The sequence below is a fragment of the Sitophilus oryzae genome, unplaced genomic scaffold (assembly GCF_002938485.1).
Source record: "Sitophilus oryzae breed Bouriz unplaced genomic scaffold, Soryzae_2.0 scaffold_815_pilon_pilon, whole genome shotgun sequence".
Taxonomy (NCBI): domain Eukaryota; kingdom Metazoa; phylum Arthropoda; class Insecta; order Coleoptera; family Curculionidae; genus Sitophilus; species Sitophilus oryzae.
The window spans coordinates 1,498,175-1,512,509 of record NW_022147434.1 but is presented as its reverse complement, the minus strand read 5'-3'; the positions used below and the strand labels follow the sequence as shown (position 1 = coordinate 1,512,509).

The following is a 14,335-nucleotide window of genomic DNA, read 5'->3' as shown; positions in this document are numbered from 1 at the left end:
TTTCCTACGATGTTGGAACTACTGGAGATAGAGAGTCGGTTAAATGGGGAAAGAATTGCAGTTTTGTGGGGTCATAAATATGCGCCTTTCAGATTTTTGACAAAGTTCACGGCTTACTAGATATTTCGAAAAAAACAAATTTCGGCTATTTTGAAAATTGTCCATAATTTCGTTATAATCTATTTTAGACAAACAGTTTTCAGATAGAAGTTGTAGATAATCACATCCCTAATGAGTTTGTGTTCTCCGATTTTTTCTAAAGCCTGTTATTTTTGACATATGACACAAACATATGTTTTTTTAAATGGAAACCATAGTTGGCCATGACTTCATAAAAAGCGCCATTTTTTAAGCTTTTTAGCGATATAAGCTCTAATATGTTTTTTTCGAAAAATTACTTTTTCTTATCTTTCTTGACTAATTTCACTTAGTTGGCATGGTATTCTTATTCTGTTATGATTTATAACTTATAAAAAGACAGAATATTTTATTAAACGGTTCTTTACAATTTACATTACACAAACAAAAACTTAAAAAAACTAATATCACTAGATATACACTTTGAGTTATTTTAGCAAATGTTCAAAAAAGCCGCCATTGTTTTGAGTACCTACATAAAATACATCTATTTAAAACTGAATTACAAGCTTTTTCCAAAGAACAGCCGGTCAACTTTAATAAACTTCTCCCGTACGGCCTCTTCGTGTGCCCCTCTTAATTCTTAAGTTGTTTTTTAAACCATGGTGTTAACCATACCGCATAAAAAAATCTTAAATGGATAGGTCAGGTGATCGAGGAGGCCCATGCAATTGGTCCACCTCTTCCTATCCCTGAGTATAGACATACATACATACAGCCGTTACTCGCTGACGAGTATTCGACACACATAAAGAAAATGGTCACGCAAGGCGTTTTCTTTCATGAGCTTTTCTGTGACTGAAAAGCCCGATACGTGATGTTATCTGCCTACCGCACTCCGGACATTCAAAAATCTCATTGCTTTGTTGCCTCTCTACTTTCTGGTTGCCGCTGTTAACTGAGTTTACAACCCTTCTCCATTGAGTTCTATTGTGAGCTGCTTTTTCCCACTCATTCTGCATGTTAATTCCCTTTAAATTTTCGTGGAAAATGTCCTTGTATCTTTTCAGTTGTCCACCCGGCCTCCTCTTACCGTCCACAAGCTCACCGTAAAGCAGAGATTTTGGTATGCGGTTTTCTTGCATTCTGCATACGTGACCAGCCCATCTTAAGCGGGATTTTGTGACCATGACTTCAATACTCTCGCAGTTAGATTTTTCAAGGACCGATACGTTTGAGACATGATGGAACCACCGGACTCTTAAGAGTTGTCTAAGGTGTCTCTGTTGCAACTTGTTCAATGCGTTCATGTGTCGGCGGTAAGGCACCCAGGTTTCGCTCCCATATATCATGGTGGGGATTATAATTGCTCGGTATACTGCAAGTTTTGTTTTTGTACTCAAGTCATGATTGTAGAAAACCCTGTCTTTTAATTTCCAGAATGCCCTTGAGGCGCTACTAATCCTGTGCTGAATTTCAGAGTCAATATTGGCCTTTTCCGAAATCAAACTGCCAAGGTAATTGAATTCCGCCACATATTCCAATAGTTCTTCTCCGATTTTTATAGCATTGTTGTGATCTTCCGGGTGAGTGCACATGATTTTAGTTTTGTCGATGTTTAGCTTAAGGCTCAAAGCCTCGTATGCCCAGGTATATGTGTTCAACATTTCTTGTAATTGTTGTACCGTGTTTGCAACTAGAGTGCAGTCGTCAGCGTATTGAAGTTCTGTGATAAATTTTGTACGTGTTTTTGCCCTGAGTCTTTTTATGTTGAACAGACCGCCGTCATATCAGTATCTAATGCCCAATCCTCTCTCCTGCAGTTTGCTGTCCACTATAATGGAGAGCGCTGCCATGAATATGTTGAATAGGAGAGGCGCTAAGACACATCCCTGCCTAACTCCTGTATTTGTTAGGAATGGGTCTCTCAGTGATCCATGATGTGACACTCTTGACTTGTTGTTTTGGAGGCTTTTACACACTGTAAGAAATTTGTTGGGTACTCCGAACTTTTCCATAATTGCCCAAAGCGCATCTCTGTTCACAGAGTCGAAGGCTTTTGTTAGATCGATGAATGCAACATAAAGTTTAGACTCCTGCTCTTTTACTTTTTCCTGTAGTTGACGGATGGAAAATATGGAATCGACGGTGCCGCGGTTGGTACGAAAACCCCTTTGCGATTCTGGAAGGATTTTTTCTATATATGGGTGCAGGCGGTTTGACATTATTTTTGCAAGAATTTTTCCGCCGATAGCCAATAGCGAAATTCCCCGGTAATTTCCGCAGTCTGATGCACTTCCTTTGTTCTTAAATATATTCACTATATTCGCGTTCGAAAATCGTGAGGTACCTCTCCGCTTTCCCATACGACATCAAAGAGAGCCTTAAGATGATCCATAATTTCTTTACTTGCACACTTATAGATTTCCGCCGGAATCGCGTCACAGCCAGCTGATTTGTTGCTGTTTTATGGAGGTCTTTATTTCTTGTTCTGTTATTGGGATGTCTAATACATCGAGGCTGTTATACTGAGGTATTGTGTTTAGTGCTTCCATATTGGGGTTGTTTTCTTGGTTAAGGATATGGCTGTAATGTTCTTTCCAGTGATTTCTGATTTGTTCTTCCTCTTTTAGAAGTTCGCCATTTTGAGCCATGATTGGGCAGCTTACCTTCTTAGTTGGACCGTATACTTCTTTTACAGCCTCGAAGAATTTACGATAATCGTGATGAGTGGCGTACTCTTGAATCTGATTCGCTTTTTGTGACCACCAGTTATCCTTTACTTGGCGCAGTTCTCTTCGAAGGGTGTTGTTGGCTGCTTTAAAGTTATCTACCAGTCTTGGATTAAGTGGATTTGCAGTGACGGCTTGATGTGCTCTATGCTTTTGTTCCAAAAAAGCCTGTATATGCTGTTGATTTTCGTCAAACCAGTCTGGTTGTTTCTTTTTGTTCGACTTTCCCAGTACTGCTTCGCTGGTTTTATGAATCGCATCCCTTAATTGTGTCCAGTCTTGTTCAGCTTCCAATATTGAGATTGAAGTTATCGGTGGAAGTGATTCTTTGATGGCTTCCCGGAGGGCGTCGGCGGTATTCTTGTTCTCTAGATCCCGTACGTTCAATCTGGTCATGTTGTTTTGCTTTTTACAGCGTGGATGTTTGGGTTTTAACTGGATTTTCATTTTTGAAATTAAAAGTCGGTGGTCAGTGCCGCATTCGGCATCTATTCTAGCTTTTGTGAGCCTAACATCTTTTAGATGCATCCTTCGAACGATTATGTGGTCCAATTGATGCCAGTGGCCTGATCTAGGATGTTTCCAGGTATCTTTAAACTTGTTCATCAACATGAACCACGTATTGGTGATGCAAAGATTATACTCTGCGCATGTTGTTAATAAGCGTTCACCATTGCTATTTGCGTTTTCCATTGTTTTCCCAATACGTCAGGCCATATTTCCTGTTGTTTGCCTACACGGGCATTAAAGTCACCTAGCAAGATGATTCGTTCGTGCTTTGGAATTCGTTGAAAGGCATTTTGTAATGCTTGGTAAAATTTATCCTTATCTTCAATTTTAGCGTCAAGGGTGGGAGCGTAGGCACTAATGTTGTTGACGTAAGTTTTGTCTGATATGGGGTACCTTAGGGTCATAAGACGTTCGGAGACACCAATAGGTACTTCTGTTAACTTGGTGGCGATTTCGTTTTTGATCGCAATGCCTACACCATGAATTCTCCTGTGTGTTGCGGGGTGACCTTTCCAAAAGAAGGTGTAATGCTCCTCAGTGAGACTACCTTTCTGCAAAGCGTGTTTCGCTTAGAGCGGCAACATCTATATTTAATCGGTGGAGTTCCTGTGAGACCAGTGCTGTTCTTCTCTCTGGTCGATTTGAATTTATCTTGTCCAGTAGAGTGCGGACGTTCCACGCCGCGAACGTGAAACATTGATGTTTTTTGTTTCTCCGATGATACGCTCGAGTAGGCACCCCCTCCCGGAGATCCGATTGAGGGGGTATTTTACCTCCGGACGATAATTTTGTCCCACTCAAATGTTCCATCATTGCTGTGTGTAAGCTGCGTGAAAAGTTTTAACTGTGGCGGTTACGCTGCCGCACAGTTTTGGCTGCAACTGTAGCACGGGATGGCTATGGCACAGTGAGGACTGCGACGATAGTTCCCTTGTGCTACGTTCTCGGCCGGCTAGGTGTATTTTATTACTCCTTTTCCCCAGAAGATGGTAGGTCTGAGGGTTGTATAAGGTTATACCGCCTATACTCGGACGTCAGAGCCTCGTTTGTGTAAACAGGGTGCACCACGTGAAGGTGAGGTTGACTTTTGGGTAAGCTAGGCTATATGTATCGCTTCAATACCCCTTGCACCCCTGAGTATAGAGATACCACCGTATAGACTTTTTTTCGCTCTAATAGTATAAAAATTCAAAATGGCGGCCATAAGAAAACAAAAGCTTGACTTTTGTTGTGCGAAATCTAGAAGGCTTAGAAATATTCTGAAAACAAAATTTACCTGGCCGAGGTCAAAAATATAAAACTACCAACTTACGTTGCAATAGATACAATAGTTTTGAAGATATTGTCATTTATAATAAACGTATTATTTTCATTTTTTTGACATAAATCCGGAACTAATCAAGATACCGGGGTTTTCTTCGTAGGTGTGTGTCAAACTTCTTATTACGCAACTTTTGTCCCATTTAACCGATTTCGTATCTCTCGTAGTTTGTGAGATGCCAGTGTTGAGCATCGAAATGGTCAGCATCCTGTATAGACTTTTATGCGTTTTCTATTTTTATACTATAGTGGTAATAACAACATATAATATTATTATTTACATTGAATCTGTAAAACCGTTAAAATTTTGCGATTTTTAATAAGTTAAGTAAATTTCAATATTGGTATTCAATACCCCAATGCTAATTTTATATAATTTATTACATATTAATGTATGTAACTTGTTTTTCCAGTATTTTGTGAGATTGGTTAAGGAAATTGACCTGGTTAATTTAAACTTTCTGAAATTCTTACCAAATCGTATTATTAATAATATATGTAATTGCCAGTGTATAATTATATTTGTAACACTATATTGGTCTTACACCACGTAATGTATATTTTTAGAATTATAAGTACAAAAATATATATACATATAAATTATAAAAAAATATTACCATGATTTATAGATTAACTAAGAAACAAGAAAGAAAGTTTGACTTTTAAAGAGATTTAAACGATAGCAAAAATGGTGAAAATTTTTATATATAAAATTTTAAATGAAAATATATGATTCTAACCTATACATGAATTAAATAAAATGCGCAGTCAGTTTGCGTTATTAGAATTAATTGTTTTGAGATAGAATCAGTAGATGGTAGTGTTCAATGTTACTATCGCATGACTGTTGTATCAGGACAAAAACAGTATATGTATTTGTTTTCCCTAGTACCTGTCCCATATTTTCATTTACACCTTAAAGCAAGAGCTAACGTAATTTATGTAATTTTTTGGCTTACAGTAATAAATCATTATTTTCGTAAATATTTAGAAATATGTATTTTCATTATCTTTATGCTGTATTGTAACATTTTCCAACCGGCCTGGGTCAACCAGGCGGGCTAGACGATTCTCTGAAAGTAGGTCTTAGCGGAGCAGAAGCATGGAGATACGTCCGACTGCTCCACGAAGGACTTGCTCCAGAGGAAGCAAAAGCGAAAAGACTCCTACGAAAAGGGGAGAGTAAAGAAACCAAGAAACAGCCTGATTCATCTCCATTAAATGGCAAGAAAGGGAGCGACAACCTCTCATCTTTTCTCCGGCAGAGAGAGAAAAAAGCCAGGATGGAAAGCCGTCCAATACCGGGAGGCAAGCAGGGACGTACCACCAGCTTTGCCGCTATTGCTGGACAAGTGAAAATGACGGTGCTGCCAAAGGATTTCCCAGAGGTTGCTCTGACCACCGACCAGCAAACGTCTCTAGAAGAGGCTATACTGGCAACACAACGATCTAGAAAATGTGGGTCAGCTGCATTTTGCGGGGATGCACATTCGGGTGGGCATGATCCTCATAGATTGTGTATCTCAAGAATCGGTGAATTGGTTGGTGGAAATCGCACTTAAGCTTAAAAATTGGCAAGGGCCGGAATTGGTTGCAGTGAAGGGAGAAAACATCTCTAAAGGGACGGCCATCACAGTCTTTCTACCGAGGATCAAGGGAAAAGACACTACCTATGGGAGCCTTATCCAGGGTCAGAACTTCAATGTACGGACATGAAGTTGGCGAGTCATTAACTCGATGGAGGAGGGGCGTGGTCAGGTCCTCACAATAGGAATTGACCTCAAATCCAAGGAGGCAATAGAGAAAGAGGGACATATCCTCTATTATAGATACGGGACAACGGGATACGGTATCAGGTCTAAGGAGAGACCAAGTTAAAGAGGTGGAGAAAATGGAGATAGATCCAGCCTACACCTAACGGGTACCTCAGCCGGAGGCAAGCTCCTCTACTGCACGGAGGTTCAAACTCCAACCGTGGAAGGTTGTGTACCCTCGGAGGAAGAACATCTGTTTTCAGAGGAGGATAGGAAATACCCTGTCCCCTCGACAACAGGGGTATGATAGGTTATAGACTGTATGACGAGTTATAACTCAAGGAAGGGGAACACAATAGATATTTAAGGTCGCAGTGATTAACCCACTCTCACTCATTCTACATTCTACATTCTACAACTTTCTCTAAAATACAAATTTACTTTCAGTACATTGTTAAAGGTTACCTTGAATGTGGTAGAGAATGATTCAGTACTGAAACTAAAAGTGGCAAAAGTATCGGTTAGTGTAAACTGTTACTTCGTTACTACACTACGAAGCGAAGGGACGAACTGGCGAAGTGTGAGTGTTGGGCCAAATCACACAAACCTCGTACCTGAGTGTTTTATAGTCTGAATAACTGCGAACAAAAAACTAAAATAAAAAATTAATAATAATACACAGGGTGGTCCGAATTGTATTCTGGAAACTTTGGCAGCATATTCTGCAGATAAAAATAAGTAAAAAAGTTCGTATAAATTATGTCCTAAAATGCTTACTTTCGGAAATACAACGTGTAGAAGTTTAATTTTTATTTCGATTTTTTCCAAATTATTTCTGAAGTAACCTCAATATTTGGATGAAAATTGGTGTCTGCGAGTTTTTTGACATGAGAAATTTGATTTTGATGTCAATAGGACTATTATTTGTAGAGGGCGCCACCTACATGATTTTTAACTGGTACGAAGAGTAATAACTTTTCGTTCATACCTGTATAAAACTACTGAGTAAATAAATATACACTTATGACATTTTTTACGTAAAAAAAATCTCTTGGTAAAAATCGCTACGGGTAATGGTTCTCGAGATATTTGGAATCAAAATTATCAATACCTATCAATATTGACATAAATTAAACATGTTGACTAAATAGTTATTAGACTGAAATCATAAATTTGAAAAGTTTTTGTGCTAAAAGTTCAACAGAAACTGTTTTATCATCATTTTTTGGCAGAAAAATTTATAATTAATTTGAAAAATAAAAATTTCCCAAATTTATTATTTCAGTCAAATAACTATCTATTCAACATCTTTATCTTTTGTCAATAATGATATGTATTAACTATTTCCATGCTAAATATCTTGAAAACGGTTACTCATAGCGATTTTTACCAAGAGACATTTTTTACGTAAAAAGTTGCGAAAATGTATATTTTTTTACTTAGTAGTTTTATACAGGTACGGACAAAAAGTTATTAATCTTTAAAACAGTTAAAACACATGTCCGTGGCGCCCCCTACCAATAGGAGTAATATTGACACCAAAATCAAATTTATCATGTCAAGTAACTCCCAGACACCAATTTTCATCCAAATATTGACGTTGCTTCAGAAATTATTTGGAAAAAATCGAAATAAAAATGAAATTTCTACACTCTGTATCTCCGAAACTAAGCATTTCAGGACATACATTTATACGAACTTTTTTACTTATTTTTATCTGCAGAATATGCTGCCGAAGTTTCCGGAATACAGTTCGGACCACCCTGTATATTAAATATTATGACAAAGCCGCGATTTCAATATTATATTAATCCGATCAACATGAACTGTAACCGGGACGGCGTGAAATACATAGCAAACATTTTTGATTTCTGCCGTATACAGCGCCGCGGTCAGAATTTTTTAAAATCAACTGAAATGTACTAAGCCTATAAAAGATTCACGTATGGTGAGCCTACGTAACAGCCTTGTTTTTATATAAGGGTAACAGGAAGCAAGTTTCCTACTCTTATTCCGCGCTCCCCCTATTATTAACAGCTTTTTTTATGACAATTGGGATTCCCCCTATATATTTTATAAGGTATCTAAATGGTTAACTTTTAATACCTAATTGAATTAATTGTTTGCAGGTACTACAACGTTATTGGCCCCCGTATCATCCGACCCAACAGCGAGTACCATGCCGCGGTCAGCGTTCACGCCACTTCAGGTCCGACAGCCATCACGGCCACTCTACAGGGTCAGTCATTGACAGGATTACCTTTCCTGATGAGGTATAAAGATGTCGTGCAGCCTTATTCCAGTGTCATATGCCGATTCGAGGTAAGAATGTCAATAGCAAGATCTTTTAATTACATAGTAAGTTAATTACTTCGGTTGAAGTGAGAAAAAAAAACAAATAAATAAAAGTTTCCTTTCGTTTCAATTACTAGGGTAATCTGAAAAGATTCCGACCCATAATGATATGAAAAATATTTTTTAAATTAATTTTCTATACCGTGTGTGTCTCAAAAGTGGCTCACCCCTATAATTTTTTTATTTCTTCATATAAATTATCGAGATTTGGTATTTTAGCATATGACATAAATTAGGATTGTTGTATTCAATTGTTTTCAGTAACTTCCTGTTTTACCGGAAATGGCTACAACTTTTGATTTTTAAATGGCACCCTCGATATTCTATTACTTTATTCGGTAGAAAATGAAACTCTGAATGGAATGACATATCATATGTCAACTTTTGACATATTCGAATATGGTTTATTGGAAATTGCAACATGTGGTTCATAACGACAATTTGACTCGAAATACCAAGTGTGTGGTACTAAATTATTCGTAAAAACTTTTAATATATAATATAATATAATTTTTTCGTAAAAACTTTCGTTCCATTTTAAAAACTTGAGATATGATTAAAAATACGATTTGGGAATATTTTAACCGGCTAGGACAACACACTAAAAACAGTAGACGATCAAATCTATTTTTCCAAGGCTCCTTAATTAAAAATGAGTGTTTTTAACTGTTATGTTGTGTTGTTACGTAAGACTGAAATTTAAAATACAATTTTGTTTTAAGCGAAAATCTCAAAAGTTGACATATTATTATGATATGTCATTTTATTCAGAGTGTCATCTATCGAATAATCTAAAAAAATACCGAGGGTGTCATTTAAAAATCAAGATATGTAGTCATTTCCGGTGAAACAGGAAGTGGCCGAAAAGAATTCAATACATCAATAAATCCTAATTTATTGCATATACTAACATACCAAATCTCGTTTTTTATCAGAAAAAAATAAAAAAAATTATAGGGGTGAGCCAATTTTGAGACACACCCGGTATACACTCTTGTCACGTCTCCTAAATTTCACGATAGTAAATCATGATGGATGATGTCTTCGTATTCGAAGTCCAATTTGTTTCTGATTTGTGTAAGTCTATTAAAAAACGAAAATAAAAATGGTAAAATACCGAAATAAAAATGAAACTTCTACACCCTGTATCTCCGAAACGAAAGATTCTAGAACATGAATTAATACGAACATTTTAACTTATTTTTATCTACAAAATACGCTGTCGAAGTTTTCCTATTACAATTTGAAGCATTCTATATTACTTTTTGGTACCTATTATTTTACAGCGTTTTCACATGCGACGGACAGTCCGCGACGGACCGTCCGTCGTGTTTTTTCAAGATAGCCGTCGAACAAACTCCGTCGGACGGAGCATACGCGCCCATGTGAAATTGTTAATATAAACTGATGGTACTTACTCAAGGTCACGGACGCTCCGTCGCGGACGGTCCGTCGCATGTGAAGGCGCTGTTGGACGAAATAAATCTGCTTAATACTCGAAATTCAACATTCATAGTCACAACAATTACATCATTTATCCACCCACTGAAATATGAGTCAAAATATTTAATCTTTCATTGTCTTGGCCAAATAAATAAAATGTGACTAAATAAAAGAATTTTTAAGCCTCATTCAGAACCTCGAAATTAGTATAATAAATTAGTGGTTTCAATTATACTTTATACTTAGGAATTTACGATCATTTATTTATCATTCACAATATCTAAAAAATATAATTAAAGGGAATAGAATATCCTAGCAACAGATTGCGGAGTCAGTTTTATCCATAGAGAAAGCCTAATAATTAGCTTATAAAACTATAAACTTTACATTTCTAACTAAAACTTTTTCTGACTGATGAGAGTCAAAGGCCAAATTTGACATTACTCGCAAATTTTTAAGTACAATTAGTGGCAAAAGTTGATTTATAACTTTTTCCACTAATTGAAAATTGCGCTTCATTCAGAACCTCCCAATTAGTGGTTGCAGTTACACTTTATACTTTATATTTTTTGAGTTTACGATCATTCACAATGTCTGAAAAACACAATTAAAATTAATAAAATATCCTAGCAACAGCTTGCGGTAGTCTGTTGTGTCCATAGAGAACGCATAATACTTAGCTTATAAAACAATAAATTTTTTATTTCTAACCAAAATTTTTCTTTGACGGGTGATTATAATCAAAGGCCAAAATGACATTCCTCGCAAATTTTGAAGTATAATTAGTGGAAAATTTAGAAGTTTGTTAACTTTTTCCAATAATTGAAAATTACTACCACTAATTATAACGTTCTGAATGCTTACATTAAAATTAGGTGAACAAACTTCTACGGTTAATTGAAACTTCTAATTTATTCCACTGATTTCGAGGTTCTGAATGAAGCTTTACCGCCACTAATTTTGACGTTCTAAATGCTTAGGTAAATTGAATTTAGAGGAACAAACTTCTACGCTAATTGAAACCACTAATTTATTCCACGAATTTCGAGGTTCTGAATAAAGCTTTAGTGCTTTTTAGTGTAAATGTCAAAATTAATATTACATTTTCTCAAAACTTTGAATTGAAGATGTTTCTCTAAATTATAGGAATTAAATATACTATGTGCATTACCTGTAGAAATAGGATAATAACAATACAATAACTTTGCTGTCATACCTATGATTCTTTGTCAAAGGATTATGATTCTTTGTCAAAGGAAACTATATTCTATGATTTATGCTCATTTACACTTGAGCCTAAAGGTATCGTCCTGGGAATAATTGGATGAAATGTTCTGCCTCTTGATGAAAATCGGAACTGCGGCGAATTATTTTCTTGACGCTGCAAGCACAAAGCTGGATTTAAAAACTCGGTAGTTGGCATTCAGTTGAGATTGATATTCAGCTGCAGTTGGATATTAGCAGCAGTTGAGGTTCAACATTTCTGCATTTATAAACTGTCAGTTTCGGTTGTAGGTTATGTTAGGAATAGTGAAAATTTCGAATGTTGTTCTTTCAATTTAAAAATACTTATATTTTTCAAAGTTCCAAGAAAATAATCTAAGATTGCGCAAAATATAAACTTATACAGTATGTGCCCGGATTGTCTTTACAAGAGGAAAACTTTTTATTGTTGACAATTTGAGAAAAACCCATTCTTCATAAAAAATTGTTGCTTGTTCTAAAATGGTTAGTCCCGTTTAAACGTTTACAAATTTCCATACAGTTTTAGAGAAAATTAAAAGAGACTTGAAAAATGTAGTTGAAAAACAATGAAAAAAACATTAAAATGTAGTTGAATTCTAAGTTCTTGTCAAGTTCTAAACTGGTTCTAAAAATCAAAACGCGTTTCCATGATAATATACTTTCGTTTCCAACCTTTGATAGATTGTTATTGACAGAATTTTAATTAACGTCATATTTTTTACTGTTTTGAAATGTTAAAGAAGTACAACATTTATTTAGTTCAGTACTAGGGCGATAATAGCTATCCGAAAATGTGATACTTTAACAACAGACATATAAATATATGACGTTACTCAAAATTAATAATAACCATCTAGCAAAAAACGAAATCGAACTTGTATTACCATAGAAACGCCTTTTGATTTTTAGGACCTTCAAGGAAAATTCAACCATATTTTTATATTTTTTCTTAATTTTCTCTAAAACGGTATGGAAATTTGAAAAAGTATAAACGGAATTAACCATTTTAGAACAAGCAAACATTTTTATGAAGAATGCATTTTTCTCAAAATGTCAATAATAAAAAGGTTTTCCTCTTGTAAAGACAATCCGGGGACATACTGTATAAACATAAATAATGAAACAACAATAAGGATCATTTTCCAATGAATTCCTTTTCTGCGCTTCACGTCTTCACGTGACTGAGAGGCACTCATTGGCTGTCGTTCCAACTGCCGAACGTCGCGAACTGCCGACTTACAAAATATTGACAATCACTGAACTCCCCTGATGAACGTAAAACAAAACTTTTGAAACAACCAACTGACTTTATAAATGCGTACCTTCGAACATTTTGAACGTCAATTGAACCTCAACCGATCTTCAGCTGTCGAGTTTATAAATCCAGTTCAATTCTTCCCGCGAGACAGTGCGACAGCGAAAGTGGTGATTAACGTGTGAAATTAGCCATAAGTTCTTCGCTTATCATTAATATCATGGACCCATTTCCTTTTTTTTTCTGAAAGCAGAATGTATTTTTCTCATTCATCGATTTTTCTCAGAAAAAAATATATTTCAAACCTTTTTCGCTTCTCAACTTCTGTTACTGCAAAAGAAGAGCTTCTTCTTCATTAGATGAGAAGCACATTGGTATAATTTATCTTGCTCTATTCGCAAAAAAGGACAAAACCCTACATAGAATTGTTTGGAAACTTCATGAATGGAATGTTCGGAAACAGATGTTTGTCAGATGTATGTCCGGTAGTGCAATAAAAAATCTGGATCAAGATGAAGCAAGCCGACCGCTGGAGACGTAGACAAGAAAACAGGCAAAACAAGACTTTCAACTGAGGACCTAGGTCTAGAGCTACAAAGGAACTGCTAATGCTAAGCAGGAATAAAGTGCAGAGTACAACTCTTGATAGGACGTATGTATGTCAAGTACTACTAAAACAAGCCGAACCTGTATCAAGGAGCAGTAGCAGTGTGCATTTTTTCTGCAGACTCTGCGATAAAGATTCTGAAATAGCAGAGCACATAACATCAGTTACTCTGAGGCTCTGGATCGCAAGCTAGCGAAGAAAGCAATCCTATCAAGGACCTGCACAAACTGCTGCTGGAAACAGGGATAGCGGATTGGATGCAGACATAGAACACAGCAAGTTGCAGTGTTTCTGGCATAGGAAGATCCGTTACAATTGAGAAAAAATGTCATCCAGCGTATGCCAGTAAATTATTCCTAGTTGTAGACTAAACCTAAAGTTCTTTGGTTTAGAAAAAAATCTATTGTGCTAGTTTTATAATAGTTTTTATTAAAAAATCGTATTTTTTTAGTAAAATTTTAGGACTTTTTTTGAAGAAAATAATCCTTTGAGTTCAAAGAAAATTATTTTAAATTCAATTATTTTTTTTGTAATCTTTGGATTTGTTTAAAACATTTGACATATCTTTCCCTCTATTTTTCTATTTCTCTTTCAAAAGTCATATTCAGACAATTAAATATATCAAAGAAAACACAGGTTCTATAGAACAAAATCCTGTATTAATACCGGGTGCGTCTCAAAAGTGGCTTACTCCTATAACTTTTCTATTTCTTCGGATAAAAAAACGAGATTTGGTATGTTAGTATATGACATAAATTAGGATTGACTGACGTATTCAATTGTTTTTGGTCACTTCCTGTTTCACCGGAAATGACTACAACTTTTGATTTTTAAATATCACTCACGGTTTTTTTTTAGTTTATTCGATAGAAAATGACATTCTGAATAGAATGACATATCATATGTCAACTTTTGACATACTCGCCTAAAACAAAATTGAATTTTAAAATTCAATCTAGAGTGCCATGGTTATCTTAAAAGCACTAATTCTTAATCAAGGAGCCTTGGAAAAATAGATTTGTTTGTCTAATGATTT

General features: G+C 35.8%; 1 protein-coding gene across 1 annotated transcript in view; it reads left to right on the top strand.

Moving 5' to 3' along the window:
• LOC115889447 (CD109 antigen) overlaps positions 1-14,335 on the top strand; it is an 86,889-nt gene that overhangs the window by 23,601 nt on the left and 48,953 nt on the right. Inside the window, exon 2 of the mRNA XM_030909430.1 lies at positions 8,524-8,716. Within this exon, the coding sequence (XP_030765290.1) occupies positions 8,524-8,716 (193 nt within the window). The remainder of the gene's footprint in view (positions 1-8,523; positions 8,717-14,335) is intronic.